The sequence below is a fragment of the Leptonotus elevatus genome, chromosome 14 (genome assembly GCF_054856555.1).
Source record: "Leptonotus elevatus isolate MCC_2025b chromosome 14, RoL_Lele_1.0, whole genome shotgun sequence".
Classification (NCBI taxonomy): Eukaryota; Metazoa; Chordata; class Actinopteri; order Syngnathiformes; family Syngnathidae; genus Leptonotus; species Leptonotus elevatus.
In genome coordinates this window covers 8,278,737-8,304,784 of record NC_141252.1, presented here as the reverse complement: position 1 = coordinate 8,304,784, position 26,048 = coordinate 8,278,737, and the positions used below count along the sequence as shown (strand labels likewise).

At 40.2% G+C, this 26,048-nt stretch overlaps 5 protein-coding genes across 11 annotated transcripts in view; 2 read left to right on the top strand and 3 right to left on the bottom strand.

The window, feature by feature from the left end:
• Positions 1–101: 101 nt before the first annotated feature.
• On the bottom strand, positions 102–3,838 carry LOC147162839 (ras-related protein Rab-15-like). Its single transcript, XM_086094028.1, has 7 exons — positions 3,634–3,838; positions 2,751–2,811; positions 2,613–2,673; positions 2,181–2,258; positions 2,009–2,098; positions 1,111–1,176; positions 102–1,010 (listed from the first exon to the last, which is right to left on the bottom strand). Exons 1-7 carry the CDS (start codon positions 3,755–3,757, stop codon positions 846–848), a joined length of 645 nt encoding a protein of 214 aa, XP_085950154.1. The 5' UTR covers positions 3,758–3,838; the 3' UTR covers positions 102–845.
• Positions 3,839–4,709: 871 nt separating this feature from the next.
• On the bottom strand, positions 4,710–10,350 carry LOC147162838 (protein max-like). 4 transcript variants are annotated; one of them, XM_086095358.1, is made up of 4 exons: positions 10,151–10,350; positions 8,455–8,574; positions 6,390–6,528; positions 4,710–5,920 (listed from the first exon to the last, which is right to left on the bottom strand). In XM_086095358.1, exons 1-4 carry the CDS (start codon positions 10,184–10,186, stop codon positions 5,736–5,738), a joined length of 480 nt encoding a protein of 159 aa, XP_085951484.1. In that variant the 5' UTR covers positions 10,187–10,350; the 3' UTR covers positions 4,710–5,735. The 4 variants fall into 4 exon arrangements, with proteins under 4 accessions (XP_085951484.1, XP_085951485.1, XP_085951486.1 ...); XM_086095359.1 differs by having other exon boundaries at positions 6,390–6,513; XM_086095360.1 differs by having other exon boundaries at positions 6,390–6,513; positions 8,467–8,574.
• Positions 10,351–11,885: 1,535 nt separating this feature from the next.
• LOC147162837 (hepatic sodium/bile acid cotransporter-like) lies at positions 11,886–17,493 on the top strand. The gene is made up of 6 exons (XM_086095322.1): positions 11,886–12,195; positions 13,711–14,121; positions 14,473–14,677; positions 15,078–15,256; positions 16,212–16,411; positions 16,533–17,493. The coding sequence occupies exons 2-6, from the start codon at positions 13,754–13,756 to the stop codon at positions 16,625–16,627; spliced, it is 1,047 nt and encodes a 348-aa protein (XP_085951448.1). The 5' UTR covers positions 11,886–12,195; positions 13,711–13,753; the 3' UTR covers positions 16,628–17,493.
• On the bottom strand, positions 17,110–24,237 carry LOC147162836 (sushi domain-containing protein 4-like). 2 transcript variants are annotated; one of them, XM_086095317.1, is made up of 11 exons: positions 24,032–24,237; positions 23,510–23,646; positions 22,606–22,797; positions 22,294–22,518; positions 21,809–22,000; positions 20,882–21,073; positions 20,563–20,754; positions 20,068–20,262; positions 19,011–19,143; positions 18,457–18,827; positions 17,110–18,356 (listed from the first exon to the last, which is right to left on the bottom strand). In XM_086095317.1, the coding sequence occupies exons 2-11, from the start codon at positions 23,622–23,624 to the stop codon at positions 18,331–18,333; spliced, it is 1,833 nt and encodes a 610-aa protein (XP_085951443.1). In that variant the 5' UTR covers positions 23,625–23,646; positions 24,032–24,237; the 3' UTR covers positions 17,110–18,330. The 2 variants fall into 2 exon arrangements, with proteins under 2 accessions (XP_085951443.1, XP_085951444.1); XM_086095318.1 differs by having other exon boundaries at positions 22,294–22,488; positions 24,032–24,236.
• fsip1 (fibrous sheath interacting protein 1) overlaps positions 23,787–26,048 on the top strand; it is a 31,799-nt gene continuing 29,537 nt past the window's right edge. The window contains exons 1-4 of one of the 3 annotated variants that reach the window (XM_086095319.1): positions 23,787–24,775; positions 24,986–25,155; positions 25,745–25,826; positions 25,897–25,986. In XM_086095319.1, the coding sequence (XP_085951445.1) occupies positions 24,700–24,775; positions 24,986–25,155; positions 25,745–25,826; positions 25,897–25,986 (418 nt within the window). In that variant the 5' untranslated portion in view covers positions 23,787–24,699. Of the gene's footprint in view, positions 24,776–24,968; positions 25,156–25,744; positions 25,827–25,896; positions 25,987–26,048 lie in introns of all 3 variants that reach the window. The other 2 variants (XM_086095320.1, XM_086095321.1) reach the window with 2 other exon arrangements.

The window sequence follows — 26,048 nt, the reverse complement described above, 5'->3', positions numbered from 1 at the left end:
CATTTTTTTTTACATCAATCATCTTTCACCACATGATGAAAAATTAACTCCCAGTGAAACCCAAACTCACTCTCCACTGTAAAACAGCGACGCCGTGTGCGTAACTTTTGAAACATTTATTCTTCAACATTTTTTTTAATGTCACTTTTTAAAAACAAACATGCCGTTAAAATGACATCTGTGGCAAAAGCTCCATAGACTTTGACATTGTCACATTAAATACAAAGTACAGCGAACCTTTGCATATTTTGCAGTAAAACACACCTATTTTTGCCAAAGCCATGTTTAACATCATCATTGGCACAATCATATGGCATCTTGGTGATAAGAACCTCATGTTGAAGTGAAGGTGAAAAAGCTTCATTTAGTCAGGCCAGTCTTGCCTGAGAGACGACAATCAAAAAGATGTGCGCCATCTTGTGGCATCTGTAAGCAATGCCAAACGTTTTTGGGTAGGACATCAATTACTCGCGGATTTGCACCATTTGCAGTGGCTTCGTCCTCGTCTCAGCAAATAACAGGAGTTCGCAATGTACCGCATTCAGAAACAGAATAAACATACGGATCACGCCGACTGCGTCTGTAAACAACCGTTGCCTCAAGTTTCAAGGTTTAAATAATTCACGGCCTTCCTCTCACTTTACACCCCGACAACGCATTATAAATTAAACTATAAATAAGTTTAGAAAGCAACAGGAATAGAAGTGGTGAAAGTAGATGTGGAAAATATTACTGCTCAAATGCACTTGACTACACAGTCACCAACAAAACCAGCAGGTCTCCAACAAAACAAAACAAAACAAGGAAGCAGGTGAATTCAATTAGAAAGTAGGAAAATGCGGATTTTAAAAGATCCTGGCACAGCCACAGACTCTTCGAATGCTGCCGATTTTATCGTGACCGCTTTCGTCCAGCCCGGCCTTGTTTAAATACTCGTCCAGCGATCCCAGTAGGTTGTCCACATCTCTCTTGTGAGCCTGCAGCACCAGTTCTGTCACTCGATTGAACGACTGAAAGATACAATAGATCATATGAATGCATGCCGGATACACTCGGTTCATGTGCACGCCTCTCACTTTATTTTTGATGCCGGTGATCGACTAACACTACCTTGTCGATGTTGTGGCTCGTGGACGCGCTGGTCTCAAAAAAGTCCATTCCATACCTTTCTGCCAGCTGCAACATTGAGGTTTGAAATTTTAAAGTCGCGCTTACATAGCCAAAACATTAGTTTTATGAGATGAAAAGCCAAATATGATACATTTTCATAGCAATTGAGTATATTGGACATATAAAAACAATATAAATAAAAAATCAAGTCTTTTTCCACATTCTCGTGTAAATTCCCGTAAAAGTTACCTTTTCAACATTTAATATACAATTTTAAATTCCCTCCAACTCAAAATGTGTCCGTCTTATCAATAATTTGGGGCTTAACATATAGCACCAATTAAAAATAAGTGACGTCAGAGGACAAACATATTTTGTATTTGGACTAGTTAAAGGCTATTGACCGCTGAGGAAAAGAACATCCTTTTTTTTCTCTCAAGTAATAACAAAAATTTGCTCAAAATAATAAATAAATAAACAAACCACCACATTATCACCAACTATTACAAATACAGGATAAAACAGATACAATTTACAGGGCAAGGAACTATGTTTGGTTCCTAAAACTTTTGACAAAAAAAAAAAAAAAGAAGAAATTATGAGAATTTTTTTAAAGAAAATGCCAATGTACTACGCTGGTTTGGCAGAATACCTACAAAATATAATTTAAATAATCATTTGAAGACACTCAAATGAAAAAATAAAAAATGTTTCCATTAATATGGGATCTGAAGCTATGACACTCTTTTGTGATTAAGAGACAAATAAACTTGATTCATTTTAGCATTTCAATAAGTGTACAATAATTTGCAATTTTCCTGTAGTCAGCATTTACTACCTAACTCAAATAATGGAGTATTTTCAAAAACGTGTCAATGACGAAAAAGTTGAGTCCAACCTTGCTTCCTTCTTCCATCGTCACTCGCCTCCTGGGCTCTTCGTCCGATTTGTTTCCCACCAAAATCCTCTGCACCTTTTCCGGTGCGTACTGTGAGAGGACAACAGAGGAAAGGAAGACGCAAGGTGCCATTTGCACTTTATTTACCAATGTGGGATTCTTATTGGCTTACCTCATCAACGTCGGTGGCCCACTTGACGATGTGCTGAAAGGAGGCCTCACTTGTGATGTCATAAACAAAGATGATACCCTGGGTGGAAAAACAAAACACAGTATACAGATTAAAATAGTGCACCTTCATGCAAACACACCTCGTATGTCTGAATGTTGTCATCAAAATATAGTCGCAAAGAAATTAAGAAAAATATTGACAACTAATCTCTCAAGTGGGGAAAAAAAAAATCCTGGATCACCACAAAAATAGATCTTGCTTGCTTGGCTTACATCCCGGGCCTTCATGTTTTGCATAACTATGGTAGTTTAAATGTAAATGTATTTCAAACTTAAATACAACTGAACTAACTGTACATATGCTGCATACGCTGATGAAAACAGCACTTCAGCAAAAAGGCAATAACAATTCCCGTCAGTTTGGCCAAGTCACCTGTGCGCGCCTGTAGTACTGTTTGGTAATAGTCTGATAGCGTTCCTGGCCGGCGGTGTCCCTGAAAACAACCACAGACGATCACACAGATGGGCAAACCAAAATGAATTTGTCAAATCTGAAATGAATACAACTCACCATATTTGTACTCGCACCTTGATACCATCCACTTCTAGTGTTTTCATTTTAAAATCCACACCTAGAAAAGAAAATTGAACATAAATCAGTCCGAACAAAACGAAAACAGATGACTTAATAATAGTAGGCTACAAGTCACTGTGTGGAACTGGGGAAGAGATCCTGCTTTGAATTGCACATGCACTACTGAGTTTGCAAGCATTTTATGGGCGCTCTGAGACACTTTTATGAGAGCCTTTGTTAAAATCATTGAGACTTTACAAGGAGACAGGAACTGCAGTTGTGTGTTTTTGCTGGGTGATGGCACCACAGGGGTTTGGAAGAAAGAAAAAATATATACCAAAAATAGCAGCAAGTAGTACCAAACACGGCGGCAGTTTGAACTAAAGTACCGTAACATTTATGCTCATTTCCGTCAGCCTGCCTATAGTGCAGAATTTTTTTTTATTATGGTCTCTCTATATCGCGGATTTTCAGTATAGCCTATAATAAAGAACAACGGGAAGCAGGGTTAGGGTTTCAATGCGTTCACTTTTTTTCCACGTTAATACATTAAATACTGATACAACTAAATAGTCATCTTATGCATATAGGTACCTTAGGGCACTGACAACAGTTTGGACAATTTAAACATCTCGCCTAATGCGCACGCGCAAACACGGGGGTGATGACTAAATCTGCCGGGCCAACAAGTAGAGTTACTTTTCCCCACACCGCAAAAAGTAAACATGGCCTGACGCGAAAAATACTTAAAAAGTACTTGTCGTGGCAGCTGACATTCTGAAACAAGCGTCATATTAAATCCGCCTTAGGTCGCCAGGTGTTGCAATTGTGCGAGTTTCAGGGAGACGTCAAACGAGTCTGATGGCTTCTAATTTCTTACCGATGGTGGAGATATGTCCAGTATCAAACTCTTTGTCCGTGAAGCGACGCAGCATACACGTCTTCCCGACCCCCGAATCTCCGAGCAAGAGAATCCGGAACAAAACGTCGTACTGCTTAGCCATGACCGACTGTTTAAAAACTTTTAATTGGCAAGAAGCGGCTCTTCCATGTTTAGCATTCACCTGACGTCTTCGCTAATTAGGCTGCTGACACGTGTCAGATTCAAGTCAACTCGGAAATTTCAAGTATCAGTGCGACGTAGACTAAATATCTGAGCTCGTGAAATGAGTAGCCAATGCTCTTGGCTTGAGATAAAAGCGTATACATACACGCTGGTTCATATTTGAATTCACCTACCATTTATGTGGTGCTGCGTGAACAAGTCAGTGACGCCACCACCTCAATGCTTGTAGAAAATCCGATGGTCTCTGAACGCAACAAAGCAAACAAGCTTCATCCAAGACTGCTTTAGGCAAGTTTGAATAAGTAAGAGAACAAATGTGTACATACACGACTTGCGAATCTCCGACATGCCATGGTGTCTTTAAAGTCACCACCTGAAAAGTCACTTTGTTCCTTTTTCGAACAAAGACAAAAACTAAAAACCTTAAATTTAGCACACTACTTAATAAAAGAGAATCAAGTCAATGCAGTGCAGTGATTCCCAACTTATGAGTCAAAGTCCACCAAAAAAGCTGCTAAAGCTACAAAAAAAATATTTTGAAATGTGGGCCTATTAAATTGAACATAAAGCTCGAATTGTAGAGTATGAATGGCAAATGGTAGACACATAGATTAATTGAGCCTTCAGTCATTGAGTAGTAGAGCATTTAATTGTTCTGCCTGTCAGTACTGAGCTAAGAAAAACCAAGATACAAGACTAATTTGTGCGCTAAATAAGTGATACTGGATCACTTTCCCGTGGCACAACTGATCTCTGCACTTTGTGGTTGGGAATCACAGTTATGGTGAAATGCATGTACAGTAAAATTGAATTCCATTCAAATATATAATTTCCTAGCATTGAATCCAAAAATCGGAAGCCACACGAACACAAACACAGTAAGTCAGAAATACATCCGATAAGGATAAAAGTTTTATTCAAGGTATGTCTTAACTTGCAAGACACCCGTTGGCAGTATGTACAACATACCTGTAATTTCCATGGAATGGAACAAACAAATATTGATTACATACACACTCGTTTACCTCTGAGAAAAGGGGGGAGGAAATAGAGAGAGAAAAAACATTCCCAGCACAGGCAAAAATATTCTCAGGGAAGTGTTTTTCTTTGCAGAAGTGACACCATTTAGGATTGGGTTATATACTACACACGGAACCAAGAGTTTATTTTTAAAAATAAAGTTTTAAATGTATTGTGTTACATTCAGCATCGATTAGGTGCTTTTTTTGTTTGTTTCAGTGATAAAAAGAAAAAGAAAAGAAAAGCTGATGGTGGGGACAGTCATTAAAACAGAATGTTTGTCTTATTCAATCCCAAAACAAAAATGACATCAATTGTGGAGGTTTACTATAAATAAGGGCCATTTAATTTGATTCCACAAAACACTTCAAAAACACAAAATTTCAGGCATCTACACTGAATACATGGATTTTGCATAACATCACATTCTTTTGAGAGGAAAATATATATATTTCTAACGGTAAACTATTTCCAATCAACAATTTTGTCAAAGCAACTTCCTCCCAATAATTGCAAGTTGTGATCTAACGCCTCATACTTTTGTTGTCTCCACATTCCTTGAAATTAAGGTCAGTGCGAGATTTGAAACATGGCGAGTCCTTCAAAACTGCAGAGCTGCCTCACTTTGGGGGGAGTAAAGGAGAGTGGGAGGGTCACGCTGGGAAACGAGAAGAGGAGGAGTGACAGGATGCTTAGGAAAGGTAGAAGCATTTTATACACAATATGTAGCACCTCTCTCACGCAGTCTCCATCTCGCCTCCTGACTGACTTAAGTAAGAAGAAGGCAGGGCTGAGTGCACACAGCTAAGAAGAGTTTCAGGCTGGTGGGCAACAGAAATAAAACAACAAGGGGAAAAAAAAAGAAAAAAGAAAAAAGAAAAAGTCAGTCGAAGAGTCTAGCTGGGCTCCACGCGCAGCCTCTTCCGAGTCGGAGGCTCCTCGGGCTCCGATTCCGAGCTGGAGTCGGAGCCGCCGTCGAAGGCCGACACCGCGCTTCCTTTGCGGTTGGTGTACAGGCTGCTGTCAGAGGAGTAGTTACTCTGCAGCTGATTGTTGCCCTTGGCTTTCTCCAGAGCACGCACTGCAAGTCAAAAAGCTCGGTAAATGTGGCGCGGCACCGCCAAGAACCCAACAGTGGAACCTTCAAGGTGGAGGGAAATGCGGACTAGAGTCAAAACTGTCGCCATCAAAAAAAACTTTGTCTATACAGGCTATGCTTTAGGTAAAAAAACTTTTTTTTATAAGTTTACTGTAATGTTAAAGTAAAAAGGGAAATGACTGTCATACAAGTACTGGTACAAAAAAAAATGTGACAATGCAGAGATGTGCGCCTGGGAGATGAGTCTCTTCATATAATTTACAACAGTGGTGACATCACAAAAACACGATGAAGTCTTATCAAGATATGATGACATGCCTTGTGATGTCACACGATTGTCCCAATTCTGAAGTATATTTCCTGACAATATTGATTGAACTTTGACTTCTGGAGTTTCCGCTGTTTTTTTTTTTTTTTATTTGGTCTCCGTTGTCATCGTGTACATACATACCCTGCTGTTCCAGCAGTGCATTCTGCTTCTTTAAATCATCGATGTCTTGCTGGTGGGTGTGATTTTTTCGTCTCATGTATTGAATGTACTCAGTGGCTTTGTCAAGAATCTGTGCTCGGGAAGCCTGTTTAACAGAGCTCTGTCAGCAGACAATTTCAGAGAGAGACATAAGGCAATGATGCAGTGGAAACAGTTTCAATACAATCACAGTGTGCACTCATCTGGAAACGTATCAGATCAAATTTACTCAAATCAATCATGTCATGTCGAGCTTAATTCAGCTACCTAACATTGTCTATAAAGTCAACATTGGTCTGTGAAACTTGAATGCAAGGGGTCCTCAGTTTACAACGGAGTATCGTTCTTATAGCACAAACGTAACCCTAATTTGTACAAAAGCCCTATTTCAACTAAATATTTGTATGAACAACATTTCTGGCAAATGAATACAGTGAACCCCCACCACTAGTAAAAAAAAAAAAAAAAAAAATAGGGAGTATAATTGATACCCATTGAGATGCGTTTATAACCTCAAAACGCTAAGTACCATTACTGTTGAAAACTGAGGACCCCCGCCTGTAGAACATTGTGCAAAAGTATTCATATTCATGACATAATCAAAACAACATTTTCATTGTCAAAAGTTGTAAAGGGTACCAAAACAATCACTTTGTGCTTTGAACCGGCCAGTTTGTGCGTTTGATTTCCACGTTTAGCTACGAGAGTGAAACAGCTCTCAGTATGCACAGTATGACAACAATAACTATAGTGATCAGTAATGGGGCTTCCATCCACATGTTTCGAAATTTTAAGCACATTTAGTGAAAATGCGCAAAGCTAACATGCGACATATCCCCGTTTCCATTTGTTATTTTGCGAATATTGAGAGGAGCAGAGGTGGCCATTCAGTCAATGACGGACGTCCCATTTTGCTGCCGATTGACGGAACATTGACGGATGCCCACCTCGAATGACGGAACCAATGATGGATGCTGGTTTTGCTGCGCAATCGCAAAATGACGGTTCGGCTTGAAATATGAACGGATTGACGTTGACGATTACCAAATGACGGACTCTCAAAAGTTCATTGACGCGCTCTCTGGAGAGAAGGCTGCGCCATGAGATGACGTCATATGAGAGCGTCTCGGCTGAGTGTCAGCCTTTTTTTTTCTTTTCTCGTCCTTAATTTGAAATTGAACATGATTTCGGAATGCCGTGTTGATATTGGTGACGATATAAACTGGCCCCGACTACGAGTCAGGACAGCTACCACGCTCTGCCGGGAACGAGTCATTGTTGTCAATATATTATTTGGTACGCAAAGGTTTATTTTGAATTTCACCTTCTGACCGCGTTACCGACGGTGCACAGCCACGCAAGTCTTTGCCGTTTTCCCATCAACAATGGCACTAACCTTCACTTATTTTATTAATTTCGTAAATACTTACATTTCATCATCTCCTCAAATATACCATACTTTTCAATACACAGAAATATCCACCCCCCTCTAAGCGTAAAATGTTTGCAAATTGTATTCCTTTTTTTAACTTTTTCTAGCATTTCCATTCGGGTTTATTTTCACAATACTTGAAAATTTGAATAAAAATAAGTGGATGGAAACCCACCTCGTATTAGCATTAAACCTTATGCTAGAAAGCAAAACCTTTTTTTTTTTTTTAATAAGCACTGAATACTTTCCAACCTACACTGTGACAATGACACTTCTAGCCTTGATAGTCCGTTTCATCAAAAACTAAATGAACAGAATTAACAAATGACGATGTGAATCATAAACTGGCATAGTTATGACATAGCTTTGTAGAAAGGTGTTAAATCTCACGCGGTAAAACTTTAAAGTCAAGGTCCATTGACTGTACAGTGTGTGACTTCTGCTCATCTGTGCGGATTGTGAAGATTTTAGTGTCCTATTTGCATGTAATAACAGACTTGTCTATTGACTTTGGTGTGGGTCTGCGCTTCAAGCTTTTCCTGTTATTGGAGGCTTGTGCGTGTGCATGTGTCTGTCTGACAATACAGAATGCATGAAGGTTGAGAGGACACATACATTTGCCTTTACCTTCTCTCCTTGGAGTGAAGGCACTGAGTCTCGTAAACCGTGAAAGCTGTCTTTAATGTGGTCCCTGCGTTTGCGCTCCAGCGCGTTGTGATGTGCTCGCTTGTCTGCCTGCAACAAAGAAGGAAGCGTTTACTCATATCTCTGTGTGAACCAAGTTTGCATATGACATAGGCTGGCAAAAACCAACAGCGCAATTTGAATGATAAGGATATTTTTGCAATGTTTTTAGCACTTGCAGGGAATGCTGACATTGCACATGCGACATGCAACTTCAATTTCGGCTTACCTATCTATGTTTCTACTGCTGATTACTAAAGAATGGGGGGGAAAAGCTAGAAAAAAAAATTCTGGCAAAAGAGAGCCTACGCTCTTTTCATCAGGTTTGGTGCTACTTGGTAATACTGAAATTGACATCAAATTGACCTCAGGCTCACATTGCGACCATCGTGTAGAGGAAACTTGTAGTTTGGATTTGAAAAATCTCTTTTTTTGAGACTGGTCCACACAACTCGTGCATGCTTTTTGTGACATGTCTGTCTGGTGGTGTGCCATGAGATTTTGTACGACATAAAATATACAACTTTACTCAATAATGGTTGGGAATCGCTGCTCAAAAGATATTTCACATCAAGGGGTGAAGGCTTGGCAGGTCTGCAGTGTGTGGTTTTATGAGCAGCAGCTTAAACAAGTGGGGGGGGATGGGGAATCCATGACATCCACAGAGAGATAACCTGATTGTGGATGTCAGACCATTTCACATGCATAGTGCATTAATCATGTCACCGTTAAAAACATAATGGAATTAAAAATGGTGGTGCAGTATTTCGACAGGTTTGCACTAAATAGTACTGTTGCATTGGTAACGAATGGGCATAGAAATGCACATAAATGCCATTAAAAGATCACATCATCATCAGTTGCTTCCGGAGTAAAATTGACGTCTCAGACCACTAACCGACAATCTATCAACTAACAATTAGGAGCACGGGTTCGCAATATACGCCAATAATTCGACGGGATGCATCTCCCGCACGCTATGTCTGTTTTTAAGCCCCTGCAGCGCTAGGTTAGCAATGTGGGTCACTGCATATTGCTCGAAATATTGTTCTTCCGATTGAGTATTAAATGAAGCCGGGCTCCTTTATTTTTTTTATATATATATATATATATATATTTTTTTAAGCCTGTTCGGTCGGTATGAAGTAATACCTTCAGTGACGTAATAAAGAGCCAAGAAAGTGAACCCTCTCAGATGGCCTGACCTTGCTCTCGGGGAGATTAGTTGTGCATTGAATGTTTTACCTAGTGCCATATGTTGTGTGTGCAGTTTTTGATAGTTGAAGCGTTATTTCCGAATATAATTTATTATAATCGCCGAATAAGGCACTGACTGAGCAGATTGGTTGACACTGTACTGCGAAGGGGACGAGCAAAAGCCAAACAAATTTCAATTAAAGCTCCTAATCGACGCCACCACTGCACCTGGTGGATTGTTCGCCATTTTACTAACACGCCAAACAAGTTAGCACTCAAAATACGCGTTCCCCCCAATAAATAATATTCGAAAATCGTTATCTTACCCTACTTGCTAACCTGGCTAACTCTGATAGCTCCGAGCAGAATACGGCGATAAAGTTGCTGTCTAGCTAGCTGCCTTTTAAGGGGGGGAAACTGAGGCACATACATCGCTGTCGACTTCGATGTCATCGTTTTCGCTCATTCTTCGGTAAAGGGGGTATGCGAAAAGAAAACAAGCAGCTGTCAAAACAAAAGCGGCAGCGAGCGGAGGCAAAATAAAAAATCTTGCGTGAAGCTCTGCTTACAGCAGAGACATGACGATGAACGGTTACTTTACACGTGATTCGCCTACACATGGATCAGAAAACAGACATTGCGCATGCGCGGGTAAAACGATGGACTCCTGGGTAAAGTAGTTTACTCGGAAACACTTGCCCGTTAGGAGACGTCGCTATATCGCGTTTTTAAACTACGTTACCCACAGCCCCATGGGGTTGTACGTGCCCACTGATGTCCACCGTTATCTCCCCATCAGTTTTACAAGCTGCAAATGCAGCGACCTCGGGACATTTATGATTACATTCATCCTAAAATTACTCACTGTCAACATCTAGTCGTCAAACTTAAATTAGATAAGTATAAATAACGGAAAATATAAACAGTCATATTTGATAAATAGGCCCCTTAGAAGTCATCACCCAGTACAAGACCACTGGGGCAAATTGTGGCTTGTTTGGCACAATAACACGGCTCTTCTATATGATTATGAGACCAGATGGTGTCCTAGCTCACTTTGAATTGCCCTCCCCCACTCACCATCATAGGCTCCATGGGACCTTTAAATAGCAGCTTCAATTCATTCATATATAATATATGGCACAAGAGCATCTACACATAACATAAACTGTCATTGTTTACTTTGCAGTGCACACACGCTGAATATCACAAAAATCACAGGAGCATTTGGTGCCTGGGCCTTCGATGTGAACTTACCCTCTCAAAATACCACAACTGTCATTTAGCAATTCCTGAAACAATTGCACACACAAATGCAATGTAATTGCATGCAACTGTCACATAAATCATCTGGAGAAGTTCAAAATCAACCTTTTTTTTCTCAAAACACGAGAAAAATTGAACATTTTAATTAAATATATCATCTTCGTAGGAGATGCCAAATCATGATAGATGTGTTTTTACTTGTTGAAGTTGGCTGGAACACGTTTTGTTATGACCAACCAATCAGAGGATGTAAAAACCCAGTGAGGTTGAATCTGAAATTTGATTGGTTAAAGAAACAGTCTCAATTTAAGCTACATCAGCCAACATGACTGATTCTGATGGCCCTGAGCAGATTACATTGACATGACAACACTCTGACACTTAAATCTGTTTGGACAATAAAATCCAACATCCACATACAGCACTGGAAGGAGTGCAACCAAGAGAAATGCTAGGAAATGGAGAGAAGAATAAAATAATAATAATAAGAAACCCCCAAAGTCAAACTTTGTGTTTTCTTTGTCTTTTTTTTTCCTTTTCTTTTTTTTATGTCAACAAGGAAAGGAACCAATATCCATAATTTGGGAGGCATTGAAATTGTGGTTGCTGCCTAATCTCCACCATACTAGTGGAGATTAGGCAGCCACCACATTAGAGCTCTTTAGTCCTTCGTGAGTTGTAACTAATGTGTTTGTTTACAGAAAGCATTCCGTTCAAAAGACAAAGAGGATGTCTTCTGCCAAGTCCTACAGTACACAGTATCTGCATAGTTGCGTAACATCAAATGGGCCTCTGTTTGCACATGCACCTCTTGCAACCCAATATGAATGCAAGGCCTTTTAGGGGTACATCTAATTAGATTGCTTCATTCCACATTGCCCAACTCGTGCTAAACCTTCCCATGGCGGTCTGATTAACAGGAAATCAAGGCAGGAGGCTCATGCAAAGTTTTTGAAGAAGGTCACTACTACAATGGAATTTCATGAAATTCTCTGTAGAAGGGACAAAAACAAACCAGCTGCTTACGGATGTAGCGCTTGAAAAAGAGGTTTGTTTTTCTCTGCAGTCTGCAGCAGCGCCACCATGTTGCCATGGAGCCTCATGACACAGAAGGGAGGGTTCCAGTCTGGCCACAAAAGAAAAGGAGCTGACGGGGGAATGTGTGTAGGGATGCAAACCAGAAAGTTTGAAGCTTGGATTAGTTGGAAGGTAAGAAATATGTCCAATACTTATTTTATCATTGAGTAATATTAAGATTAATTGATATTGTTATTTATTTTAAATAATTTAAAAAAGCTAAGAATTTTTTAAAAATGTATTTACGTGTTAATTTCAAAGCAAATAATTAAACCCATGGTGTGCTTTCGGTTAAACCTTTCTGTTTCAGTGGGAAGCAATGTGAATAATAAGGCAACAATTTATTATTATTATTATTTTTTTAAGTTCACAAAAGTGATATGTGATTCAATGATAACTAATCCTTTGTGTCTTAGAATTAAATTGTGTGGCATTTTAATCCCAATTAAGCTTCTGTGATAGAATGCTGTAGACATTTTAACACAAATGCACCTTTCTGAAGGTTGTCTAAAGTTTCTGCGAACACATTCACGTAGCATTTACAAATGATTTACAGCTGAGCAAAAGGAAATATAAAAATCATTCATTAATGCTAAACTATGCTACCAAATACCTATGATTAATGTCTTTTCGAGAATTTTTTGTATAAGTTTCACTGTACATTCGCTACAAATTTTGGTAAGCTACTTTTAATTTCTCTACTTTATTTTTAATGCTTTTAATATGTACTTTTAATTAGTTATCTTGTACATGACGTGCTGCCTTGCCTATCAGTTTCATGTAATGCACACATTGTTTTAGATTGAGGAAATCAACTATAAATCTAAATTGAGAGTGAGAACACTATAACCTGATCTCCTTTGAGTTGCTGTTATTCATTAGCACAAATAAATATTTACAAATATTGTATCCAATTTCAAAATTTAAAGTGATGGACGTCAAACTGTAATCTGGCTTCTATTACATTATACAAGGTTTAGATAAATTGTCAAGTTTTAATAACTACTGTACAGTGTAGTAGGAGTTGCACCATTCAAAAATCAGAGGTAGATTAGGAAAAGGTGAAGCTAAAATTTCCATTTGTAGCATGGAAGACTAGAGGTCAGCATGTCTGCCTCCCATTTAGAAAGTTTGGAGTTCGAATCTATGCCCCAGCCTTCCTGTGCGGAATTTGAATGCTTTCCTTGTGCTTGTGTGGGTTTTCTTTGGGTACTCCAGTTTAGTTTCATTCCAAAAACATGCATGTTTGGTTCATTGAAAACTCTAAATTGTCCAGAATTGTTTTTCTACTTCTACGTACCCTGTGATTGGCTGGTGACTAGTCTAGGATGTATCCTGCCTGTGGCCCAAAGTCAGCTGTAATTAGTTCCAGTTCGCCCACAACACTGAGCTGAACTGAACTGAAAAGCTGAGCTCTTTAAGAAAATGGCTGGATGACAGATTACAATTAGTAATATAAAAAAGAAGGGGCCCTCAAACAGAACCTTGGGGAACACCGGAGGTAAAATAACTCAGTGGTCTTGCAGCAATTCTTGAAAAGTTAAGATACACTGACAGCTTAAAAGGTGTGCTTATTACTTTTTTCCTGTTCATTGTGAAACTATGTGCAAACTCCAATGAAGCAACATTTCGTTTGCTTTGCGTCAGGTGAATCCCACGCAGTATACGAAGCATTCAGAGGAGCTCTACGATGAATGTGACTGGCATCTACAATGAAGGGAACATGTCTGCCAATGGGAGCATGGGCATTCTGAACATACCACCATCACTCAACAATGCCATCAACACCTTCACCGTCATCATCCTCTTCATCACCATGATATCCCTCGGGTGCACCATGGAGATTTCCAAAATCAAGAGCCATCTGCTCAAACCCAAGGGAGTAGTCATCGCCATGGTGACCCAGTTCGGCATCATGCCCTTGACTGCGTTCACACTGGCCAAATCACTGAAGATGGATTCTGTCAAGGCGGTGACTGTGCTCATATGTGGCTGCTGCCCTGGAGGAAACCTGTCTAACATCTTCACATTGGCCCTAAAGGGTGACATGAACCTCAGGTATGCAAATCATAATTCAACCTACAGATATACAAAGGTAGCAAGGGTAAATCCCAATATAGAGGCACTGGGCCAGCTCGGGTTCCTTCCCTGCCAAAGAGGATACATTCCATGTCCCTAGCTTCTGTAGATCTGTGGATCGGACCGCCGAGGTCCCTGCCTTTGGTTGCTGCCCAGCTCACAAGGACTCTTTTGGCCCCTCCCACGAGTGGTGAGACCATGGGAAGGGGTTGTGCCGAGCTAGGTCCCAGCGGCCATGAGATGCTCACCATTGAGCCTCACCTCCATATGTAAAAACATTAATTTTCTATATGTACCTTTGAAAAAAATCTTCTTTGTTTTCTCCTGTAGTATTGTGATGACCACATGCTCCTGCATTGCAGCTCTGGGTCTGATGCCCCTGCTGCTTTTGATCTACTGTCAAGGGTTCAGCGGCCTGGAGAACGCAGTGCCCTACATGGGCATCCTCAGCGCTCTCACCTTCACCTTAGTGCCCTGCGGCATGGGGGTCTTGCTCAATCACTACAAACCAAAATATACACCGGTGGTTCTGAAAGTAAGGTCACTTTTTTCCCCCCCATTTGTTTGTCTAACAAAACTTTCCCAGACCACTGGAAGTTTTTGTCGACTGCATGTCATTTGTTTTTATCAATGAGTGTTATCTATTCAAATGGAAAATTTGAGCAATAGGAAGTTCTCAAAGAACAAATCATCCCCACATGCTGTCAGATAATTAAAGCCATGTTTGCAAACAGGAACATTTTCCTCCTACCTTGCTTTCAGTTCAGTGTCGCAGTGTGACAGATTCGCATGAACCAGGAATTATTAAACTTTTTTTCTGTCCAGTTACCTCCTTTAGAGATGAACTCTTGTCCAAGGACCCATGACTCCACGCCATATAATTTTAACAGCAATTAAGCATTTAAATGACATAAACTGCTTCCTTTTGTCAACAGTCCGGCCTGAGCATTCTGATCATCTCCAGCATCATTGTGTTCTCTTTGTCCGGGGTGGCGGTCAAAGACATGCTGTGGATGATCCTGACCACCGACGTTATTGCTGTGGCGGTTCTGATGCCCCTCATAGGCTTCATACTGGGTTACATCATGTCTGCCATATGCAGACTCAGCCCAAAGTAAGTTTGACAGATGCTTGATTGTCAACATACACACAAAAAAACTCACTGGGTAGCTATGGAGCTTGAGCACATTGGGTTACTTTGACCCAGCAATTTGGGTTGAAGATTTGATTAACGTGGGCTGAAGGAAGCTGAGTGACTTGCTGTGGTGACCCGACAGGGGAAAGTTACTTCTTAAAAATGTTGGTAATAAAATGGCTATTATTTTTAACCCTAGCTATACTGATAACCTGGTAACCAATTTCTTGGTGGCTTTAACTCATCAGTGTGTGTATACTCTTAAAACTGCTGGGTCAAAAATTGGAACGACCTGATAATGTTTGACCCAACCGAGTGGATTGTTTTGTACAAAACCCAATCTTCTGTACAAAACAAACCAAATTTTGGGTTGTTTTGTACAACGTTGGGTTAGCGAGTCGGTCCAATTTTTGACCTAGCAGTTTTAAGAGCGTAGTTTTTACCCCTTATAGAATCAAATTATTGACCCGAAATGCTGGGTCAAATCCTTAACCCAATCCACTGGGTGGGTACAAATAACCCAGCATTGGCTCGGTCCCTTTTTGACCCAGCACTGGGTTAGCTATTGCACCCAATTTAATTACTTTTGATTCTGATTTTGAGTCAGATTTGACTAGTCAAAAGTTGCTATCAAAGGTGGTTGAACCACCCTTACAACTGCTAGGTCAAAAATTTGACCAAAATTGGGTTGTTTTGTACAAAAAAAGGGCACATTATTTAGGGGTTGTTTTGAGCAAAAAATTGGGTTGTTCTGTTCAAAACAACCCAGACAATTGGGTCAAATTGACCCAAGTTAGCGGTCAGTTCAATTTTTGACCCAAATTGGGTTGTTTTTGACCCAGCAGTTTTAGGCTTGTCCTCATGAACAATATTGTTCAAGTTGTTGTACCTTGTATCATACTAAGCACGATCAATCTTTCTGTACTGAATCCAGATGCAGCAGGACCGTCTCCGTGGAAACAGGCTGTCAGAACATCCAGCTGTGTTTGGCCATCTTGAAGGTGGCCTTTCCTCCAGAGGTGATCGGACCCATGTTCCTCTTCCCTTTGCTTTACTACACATCCCAGTGCGCCGAGGCTCTTCTCCTGACTGTGTGCTTCAGATGTTACCAAATGGTCAAGTCGCCAGCTGAGGGTAAATGTGACAGCTGCGTGTGAGCTTTTGTTGGGGGATTAAAGGGAAGAGCAGCGTGCTTGCAGTTCGAGAAATCAGCCTTTTTTTGGTTTGATAATATTGCCGCATTTTTATTTGACAGAAACAAGAATCAATACGAATGTCAACGCGAAACAAGAGGAGCAGGTGAAACTGCCTCAGTGTCTGAGAAGCTTGGAGGAAAATAACAAAACATGATGACCTCATGGACTTCACTGTCACACTAAAGGCTGCTGAATCTGGAAAGTATTTATTTTCTTCTTTTTATTTCCTACATTTTGTCATACTACAGCAATATTCCAAAATGTAATAGAGTAAACCCCGTCTCGCTTTTTTGCAAATTTTCTGTGCAGTTGATAACTTGTTCTGCCGGCTGTTTATTTTGGGTGTAATTCCACTCTTGCCCACTAGATGGCGGCACCCTATTTAATTTGACACAAAATTTTATTTTGGAAGAAGATTGAAAACAAGAGTTAGTATTTCAGCACAGCCTAGTTTTTGTTAAATATTATTGAATATCATCCTATGTAATCCTGCTTTTAACACCTACAAAAAATGACAGCATTAGGTTCATTTTATGATGTACATCTTTAGGCATGATTATTGATGTATATTTTGAGATGAGTTAAATTTGTTAAGTTGGAAAAAAAATGGATTTGTTTACTGTAAACACAGAGGGCTTGTTACACTGTTTATATGTAGTTTATTGTTTTAATGACACTCTCAGAGAGGTTAGTTGTTACAATTGTTATTGTGGCTTGGTAGAACTGTATTGCATCTTACAGTGGAGTGTTTAAAAAATCCACCCCCTTAAATTTTTTTGTTGTAATGAGTATTTTAACAAGACAAAAATAGCACTACACAATATTTACAAAAAACATGCAGTGATGACATGATTTTTTTCCCCACTGCATCAATTGAACGGCCATTTTGCTTCTCATTCTGGTGTGCCCACCTAAGGGCAATAAAGACAGAATTTTTCTATTTGTATTAGCTTGCTTGGGTCTACCTATTGTTATGGCCTGTACTGTATACACTTTTTCAATAAATACACATATTGTTTCTTAAAACATGAACTGAGATGAATTCATTTGGCACTTATTAAACAATATTTACTCAAATGTGACCGTGACAAAATGCTACATAATAAAGCTAACATAAAACTTTGCATATACAATATTACAATGCACTTTTCGCAAAGCAAAATAATCAGTCAGGTAATGTAACACTGACATTACACCAAAGTTTACAGTCATTATTTTCAGTGTAACCACTTTTTCTTTTCTTTTCTTTTTTAGTGCTCGCAGTGCAACTTAGGCAGTGAGAGTGAAAAAAGATACTATTAAATAGTTCCAAGATGTGGCAACAAAGCCATGGCTGATCAACAGCACAAGAGAGTAAACGTACATCTTTAAGCAATAAATTACGGGTATCACATTTTCTGTGTCTGTGTTGATAAAGCTACACAAATGTAGTATGACGAAGCAACATTCAGTTTGGAAACGTGTGCATAGAAGTGGGAAGATAAGGCCATTGGGGACAGCGGTGTGAACGAGTTAGAGAGAGCAAAGTGAGATCAGGTGGTACACAAGCAGTATATTAACTAATGGAAGGTGATTGATGATACATGTAATTTCATTCGTAATCACTTCCTTCAGTGAGCTTAGTCACAAACGTATATGATGTGTCGTGGTGTCACGTGCTTAAAGCAGCAGTCGAGAAAACAAAAATTTGGTACACAGACTGTGAGGGAGACTCACGTGGGAAATGCAGTTAGTACGTACTGTACATGTAGAGAGGCGCCCTTATGTTCTGCTTCGGGGTGGTCAGAGTGACACATGGCTTAGCTGGGTGCCACTTTGAAGTGTGTTCACTGTTGTGGAGTCGACATCATTTGCGTTTCAGGCCTCCTTCAGCAAAGGCATAACTGCACGCAGCACAAGCACAGCATTATGGCACAATGAGAACCCGAAGAACTGTGGTCTAAATTCAAGGTGCAATGAGTGTGCCCCAAGAGAAGGCCTCACCATCAGAACAGTCCACCTCCGAGTCGAGCAGAGGGAGGCCGTGCTGGTCGTTAGGCGGCAGGGCTGCGTCGTCGGTGCGCTCCAGAGTCCAGCTGGAGGATGAGGGCGACGAGGACGACGAAGGCGGCGAAGGGTGCGCCGCGGCCATCTCCGGGCGCAACCGTTTGAGGGAAGATGGCCGAGAGGGGCCGGCTTCCGGTGTCGTGGCTTGCGGCGGCCCCTCGGACAACACGATCTGCACGCGAGACTCGTTGCTGGGGGCCGAGGCCGAAGCAGCGCTGCTGCTGACCGCCTCATCGTACGAGGGAAGGGCCACCTGGACTCCTTCCACCATGATGGACACGGGCTGGCCTGACACACCCTCCTCCCGTCTTTAGATTATAATACAGAAATGTCAGCATTTTCATATACTTTCAATAAAAAATGGAAAGAAAGGCTTCCAAGTCATTATTACAATGGTTGTATACAAATATGATAAGAAGAATACATATTGTATTCTTTACTGTTTTGTAATGGTAAATAAGTTGTTTGCTTTAACTTGGTTTTTGCCTCACCGGTGGAAGGATTTCAGTTTTGGCTGCAGAAGCACAAAGAGCACCACCAGGAGCAGGATGAGGGCCACTGAGCTGGCTGTTGTTGACACTATCGACCAAGTCGGCACCCCTAACGGTAAAGATGCATCGTGGTCTGAGGGAAAACAATGAGGGAAATTCATTAATAGTTTCTAGAAGTCCAACGATTAATTTACACTTAATCGATCCCTGCCGGCGGCCATCTTGGACAAAACATTAGGTACTACAAATGCAACTACTATTACTACTGCAACAAAATTACAAGTGCTACTACTACTACAAGTAATGTTACTACAACAAATACTACTAGTCCTACTAAAAGTACTACTAGTAGTACTACTGCAAGTACTGCTACTATTAGTACAAGTACTACTACTCCTACAAGTACTGCTACTAATACAAGTACTATTACATTACAAGTACTACTACATATTAGAAAAAAAAAAAAAAAAAAAAAAAGTATGTTGCTCAGTATGTTTTGACAGATTTTAAACATTCCAACTTCAACATGTTCATATCATTGAAGCCATCTCATATATTATTTCAATCAAAATCCCCAAATTCTAAATTTCTACATATTTACCTACAGTTTCAACATTTTTTTTATCGATTCAAATCATTCCATCTTCAACATGTTCAGCAAATTACAGGTCATTTAAATCGTTCCATGTCATTCAATATCATTCCACAACTTTTTTTCAGCTTCTCAGCCTTCACATGCAATTTTTACAGAAATTGCATTCTCTAGTGCCTATATTACTTCTTTGCTTATTGCAGGGGTTGCCCTACCGCGTACCAGACCATTCCAATAATAGATAACATTTTTGTGTAGAACCTTACTAAGTATTTGCCTATCTGCATATTTTTTATTGTATATGAATGTAGGCAGTTTAGTTTAATGTAGGCACAATTGAGGGTGTCCATTACTCACAAATTGTCTCTAATTATGCTAGCCCCTTGCATTTGGATTTACCTAATCCCAACAAATATTGAGTCTGGCTTTACCTAGAAATGACGAAAATAGCACAACTGCGGTTACCTTTCTCCATTACGCAGCTAATCTGCATGAGGTCGTCCCACACGCCGTACTGACAGGTGAGATATTTATAGTCTCCCTTCATGATGAAGCCTTCATCACAGAAATACTCGATGACTGTGCCGTGAGAGAGTCTTCCACACGGGGAGGGGTGGCAGGTGTAGCCTCCTTTCTCCGGCTGATACGGAGGCCGGCATACTGTCAATGAAATTGAAGACAGTGAATCGCACTTGTTTATTACAATGCCAATAAACTTGTGTTGAAAATTTAGTATTGGAGGTCATAAACTGATTCCACTCTAAAATGTAAATGTTTTTGACAGGTTTAATGTAAAATCTCAAAAATATTGTTTTTCTTGACAGTTCTGATGTGTGTGTGAAGTTTCATGAGCTTTCACTCAGTTTTAGACACTCAAAAGCAACATATTTTTTCTTCGTAAACAGCAAGCACATCGCCACGGCAACAGCGCGCGACAAAATGTGACCTGTGAACCTTTACCGTCGGTGCGTATACAGCGAGGAGGTTCTGAGGACCAGTGTCCCAGGGCAGAGCAACTGATGATGGTGGGTCCATCCGGGTGGTAACCCGGGTCACATCGGTACTGCAGCACAGCGCCCACGGGGAAGGCGCCCATGTTGGTGTCGGTCAGATTAGAGGAAACGTGTTCCTCCATGAAGGGTCTCATACATCCTTCAGTAACAAGTCATGGGGTTAAGACACTTAAAAAGAAAGCTACTCAAGGCCTAATATAAGAGAAGCGGTTTAAAGAATGTCCAATTCTACTTGACTCATTTGTGAATGGAGGTCAAAGAGTTACCTTGTTTGACACATTTGATTTGCGTGAGGCTATCCCACTGTCCATCCTGACAGGTGAGGTAGATGTAGTCCCCCTTGAGAACAAAGCCCGAATGACAAAAGAACTCGATGACGGTACCATGCGAAAATAGTCGACAGGGCGATGGGTGGCAGGTGTAACCCCCGTTCTCTGGTTCAGTCACAGGGAGACAAGCTGGGGGGAAAAAAAGAAAAATATTTACAGCGGGAACTCAACTCCTGAACCCGTTAAAACTTCACTAAAGCTTCACTAAAATTGGGGGAAAATAGTTAATTAACTCATTTGCTCCCAAAAACGTATAAATACGTTATATTTTAAATATTACCATGGTCACAAAACGTACAACGTTTTTCATGTTTTTTTTATGCTAGAGCATACAGACGGCTTTGATGCAGCCTCTGAACTGAAGAGAAAGCTTAAAGCGATGGTACTTATTACAAAAATGGCCAGCAGGTGGTAGCAGAGTATAAGAAATCAAAAACCCCAAAAGTATATTTTTAACACTTAACGTCTTATTTAAATAGAGGTCATGTTGGGATTTATTTGACAGTTCATTGATTTAGTGTTAAATCAACTGTAGAGAGTTGATCAAAGTAAGCTCCGCCCAATTGATTCAAAATGCTCTGCCACAAAGACGTATGGGAGTGCTGCTAGAGTTAAATGTGCCTCTTCGTTTTTATTTAATTAGTAAAGTTATATTCATGTTTTATTGTCAAACAATCAAAGATGTGTTAAGTTCACCGTTAGAGCAGAGTTTTAGTGTTGCTATAGTAACGGGGTAACATGGTTAATCGAATTACAATTTGTTTTACATTTTCAGGAAACTATTACGTTATAGGGTACTCATCAGAATGGTCTTTTCACAAGACAGCTTTTTATAAAGCGAAGGCAGTGGACCGAGCGTCTTACCGCCACTTTGTATGCAGTGAGGGGGTTCTGATGACCAGCGTCCCGGCGAGATGCAGGTGAGAATGTTGGGGCCGTCTGGCAGGTAACCAGGGTCACAGCTGTACTGCAGCACGGTGCCCACGGGGAACAAGCCCCTGTTGGTCTCCGTGTGGTTTACCCAGCTGTTTTCAACCATGTACGGCCTCACGCATCCTGGAAGGAAGACCGAAATACCAACACATTCTGGGAAACTGTTGTTTTTATTTGAATTAGACTTACAAATATTTTCAGCATGGGACACTGCTGTTTTCAATTGCATCACTGCAACAAATATTTTCAGCCTGGTTTACGGCAATTGATCCGGGGAGACCAAGAATAACAAAATCAAGTCAAGTGAATTTTTCTCACGCGTAGACTAAAAGATGCAAGCACATTAAGACTTTAAAATGAAATTGGATCTTGTTAGATTTTGCAGGTCAATTATTGCAATAGCCAACAACAAATACCTTGCTCTTTGACGCAGCTGATCTGTACTGGGCCGTCCCACTCCCCATACTGACAGGTAAGATATTTATAGTCTCCCTTTAGGATGTAGCCTTCATCGCAGGAGAATTCAATCACAGTGCCATGAGAAAGTCTGCGACATGGGGAGGGGTGGCAGGTGTAGCCCCCGTTTTTTGGCAAGTGTAGAGGCTGGCATACTGTTGAAACATGGGAAACTCTTGTTGATTCTGTTTCAACAGTAAACATTAGGACTACTATGAAAACACTATTTAACATTGCTTGCTTTATGTTGTGACAACGGTAAGCGACTTTACCATCACTGTGTATGCACTGCGGTGGTTCCGAGGACCAGTGTCCCAGTGCAGTGCAGGTGAGGACACTGGGCCCATCTATCAGGTAACCAGAGTCGCAATGGTACTCTAGTACTGTCCCCACGGGGAAATAGCCCATGTTGGTTTTTGGCACGTTAGCCGAGCCATGCTCCACCATGACAGGTCTGAGACAACCTACGAAGAAAAAAAAGACAGACAAAGGCTAAATTAAGTATGTAGCAGCCAAGCATTTCTACTGTATATGTACCTTGATAAAACTAAATAGTTTTTCAAATCAAATCAAAACAAACTTTATATATATATATATATATATATATATATATATATATATATATATAATTGTTACGGTCTATATTTATTTAGACTTTTCATATATAAAAATGTAACGTAAAGTAAAGTGCAATAAAAACATCCAAGGTACATCATAAAAACAAAACCCGCCCCCTCGCCCCATATAGCATATAAATATGTAAAGATGAAAAAGTACTTGGCCAAAAACTGAACCTTGGGGAATGCCACATTTAATTACATGGGATCTCAAGGAACATGTATCCATACTTCAAGATTTTTTTTTTCATTTAGGGCACCAATTTTGATTCTTCAAGATAAGATTTAATTTACACTGCAGCGCCCCTGAGAACCTCGACAGTAGTCGGGAAGCAGACTAGCATCTCTCCAACAATTCATTACAACAATCTGGTGATACTAGATAGAATTTCATGCTAAATGACAACTACTTTTGTTTGGTTGGACTCACCCAGATGTAATAATGATCATAAAGCAGCAATAATAGAAAACATTTTTACCATTATTTGCAAATGTTCTCTTTTAGCTTCAGGGCTTGGTCCCTAACTCCTGCAAATAGAATTGTGAGTGCATGCATTACCTGAATCTTGCCCTGTGGTTACTATCGCCAATGCCAGCACCGAGCACAAGGACCATTTGATCCGAGCATGGGTCCGACAGGCATGTGATGTTGCCTCTGTCTTTCCATTGCACATCTTCCCCTGCAGTCAACTCACCCTGGAAGAATATGATTTATCAATGTGAATTTCCATTTTGTGAGAAAAAAACAACAACAACTGTTTCCTTTACACAATGCACACTCTTGACAGCTCAGGTAGGGTGCAGAGGTTGGACAGATGCCAGGGAAAAGACGCTATGATGATAACAGGGTCTGACAGGTTTGAGAGAGCAGTGTAAGATTGTGTTTTTCACATTACGCTCGTTAAAGTGATTCATTCCAATGCAGCCGTTTGAAATATACATAAGTCCACAGTGATGAATATATATCGACGTCAAGTACTATTACCTAATAAACACGTCAGAATGACCTAAACAGGTCTACGGCTAGCTACCTAGCTTAAACAAACTACGTAATACGGACGATAAAATTGCTAATACCCACCGACACTCAATGCAGTGTTCACCCTCCACCCTCACAACGACGACATTTAATTACAATATTCCGGACGGCTGTGCATAATATTAAACATTTTTAAATATATATATATGTGACCGCTAGCCTGCCACTTGCTACACTAACTAGCTAAAGGCTCGAGCCCTGCACCGCCTCCATCGTAACCAAGGAATAGCTCCATAGTTACAACATCCGGGAGATTTCGCATCCATAGTTACCACACGCTTGACGTGACACTTGAATGCAACAACTTCAAAAGAGTCGCTTTTACTTCGTCGCGAGGTCTCGTTAAAAACAAAAAAAACTGGAAAAGCATTCATGAGTTTCACTTCAAGGGGGCAATGATGGTATGTTTTTCGCTTTCGGTATCTTATATTTTTTTACGAAAGACGTAAAAAGAACATGCGTGGTTTACGTCACAGACATTAAATAGGATAGAATAGAAAGCCTTTGTGGTCGTGAAATGAGACAACTATCGTGGTTATATTCTAGGTAGCAGACGAAATTGGTGCACTAAATGAAGTGAAAACTTCGTGTGAAACATTCTTTCCCCCCCCCCACTCAAGATTAATTGTGCTTACAAATAGCTGAGTTAGACACCGCTAGCATTATATAATTCAAAAATTCCTACTTGCTGAACACGTGAATAGCTCATTATGGAAATGAGCGCAGGTGGTACAGAAAGCATTTCCCAATCTGCATCAAGCGAGTCTCCGGAGACCACGCAAAGAGGTAAGAGGCAGCCTTCAAATGTTTGTAATTGCCTATAAATGTCACAACATGACAGTAATTGCCTATAAATGTCACAACATGACAGCAAAGCACTACTAGTGTTTAAATGAAGCCGCTGAATGCTAAATTTTGGGGGTTTACTGTAGCAATATAAATGTGAGGTCAATTATAATATAGTACTGTATATGCATAGCTTATGATCCCTTTCAGGTCAATATGATATTAATGCAACTGATGAAGAAAAGCAAGACCCAAAGCTGCAAAAGGCAATTGAGGAGATGAGGAGGCTTGATGAACTACTGTCAGTATGCATGTGCAAAGAAAAAGAAGCCAAGCGTCAAAGGAAACAATGCCAAGCTGAACTCTGGCAAGAGCTAATGGTAAATAAAATAAAAATGTGCATGTTGCTCTGTTTTGTAATGTAATAACACACCATAGTGTAAATACAAATTATACTTAAGTAAGACTAGAGCAGAGTTTTTTGGTTTACACTTGAAAAAAACAACAACAGTATAGTTTAACCGCAGGCAGACGTAACATAGAAAATTGTGTGTTTTTCGAAGTGGAGTTCTTGTAGGCTGAAATGTCAGCATTTTTAGGCAGACAGATGACAGCATGACAGCCTCTGTGTTATTTCTGCCATACGTCTTGTGTCACTTTAAGAACTTTTCTTCTCTGTGGTGCTGCAGAGACTTTGTGTGTGGTCGTGACCGCCTGGCTCTGACTCAAACGTTGGATTGGTTACGTGGGATTGTGGAAATAGTGTTATGTGACAAATCTCTTTGGCAAACCAAAACAAGTTGAGTTTTCTAAATAAAATAAAAAACTCAAGTTGACGTAAAAAAAAGGATGCATTAAAACCACTCTGACAAGTAAATTTTTCCCCAAAAGGTAATATAAGTAAAAATAACAGCAAATCTACTGTGCTGCTACTACCTACCTCTGAATAAGCGTGTGTATTTTTCAAAGGAGAACTTACCTGAAGGCCGCTCTGAAAGCAGCCAAGAAGCCATGAATGCAAAGCTGTTTTGGGCTTTGGAAACGCCGATTGGTAAGCTAAAGGATAATCCGTAATGTTAAATGTCACATTCCCCGTCTAAAATGTGTTTTATTCCTTTTAGGCTCCACAGAGAGGGAGGACATTGAATCACTGCTTCAAACTCAGATAGGTGATGTTGAACTGGATAAAAGACTACAAAAACTGTTAGATAGTAAGTCTGTACATATTAATAGAGTGTGTTATTGCTGAGACAATACACATATGCAGTTACAT

Excerpts from the sequence above, each read along its gene's own strand:
- LOC147162836 (XM_086095317.1), bottom strand. The coding sequence starts at position 23,624 with ATGTGCAATGGAAAGACAGAGGCAACATCACATGCCTGTCGGACCCAT. Across the intron at positions 18,828-19,010 it reads AAACTGAAATCCTTCCACCG|ACGGGAGGAGGGTGTGTCAG; the intron begins GTGAGGCAAAAA and ends TATAATCTAAAG. Across the intron at positions 18,357-18,456 it reads GGAGGTGGACTGTTCTGATG|TTATGCCTTTGCTGAAGGAG; the intron begins GTGAGGCCTTCT and ends TGCTGCGTGCAG.
- LOC147162837 (XM_086095322.1), top strand. The coding sequence starts at position 13,754 with ATGAATGTGACTGGCATCTACAATGAAGGGAACATGTCTGCCAATGGG. Across the intron at positions 14,678-15,077 it reads ATACACCGGTGGTTCTGAAA|TCCGGCCTGAGCATTCTGAT; the intron begins GTAAGGTCACTT and ends TTTTGTCAACAG. Across the intron at positions 16,412-16,532 it reads GGTCAAGTCGCCAGCTGAGG|AAACAAGAATCAATACGAAT; the intron begins GTAAATGTGACA and ends TTTATTTGACAG.
- LOC147162839 (XM_086094028.1), bottom strand. The coding sequence starts at position 3,757 with ATGGCTAAGCAGTACGACGTTTTGTTCCGGATTCTCTTGCTCGGAGAT. Across the intron at positions 2,099-2,180 it reads GGGCCACCGACGTTGATGAG|TACGCACCGGAAAAGGTGCA; the intron begins GTAAGCCAATAA and ends GTCCTCTCACAG. Across the intron at positions 1,177-2,008 it reads CGATGGAAGAAGGAAGCAAG|CTGGCAGAAAGGTATGGAAT; the intron begins GTTGGACTCAAC and ends TCAATGTTGCAG.
- LOC147162838 (XM_086095358.1), bottom strand. The coding sequence starts at position 10,186 with ATGAGCGAAAACGATGACATCGAAGTCGACAGCGAT. Across the intron at positions 8,575-10,150 it reads ACATCGAAGTCGACAGCGAT|GCAGACAAGCGAGCACATCA; the intron begins GTATGTGCCTCA and ends TCTTTGTTGCAG. Across the intron at positions 6,529-8,454 it reads GAGAGAAGGTAAAGGCAAAT|AGCTCTGTTAAACAGGCTTC; the intron begins GTATGTGTCCTC and ends GTCTGCTGACAG.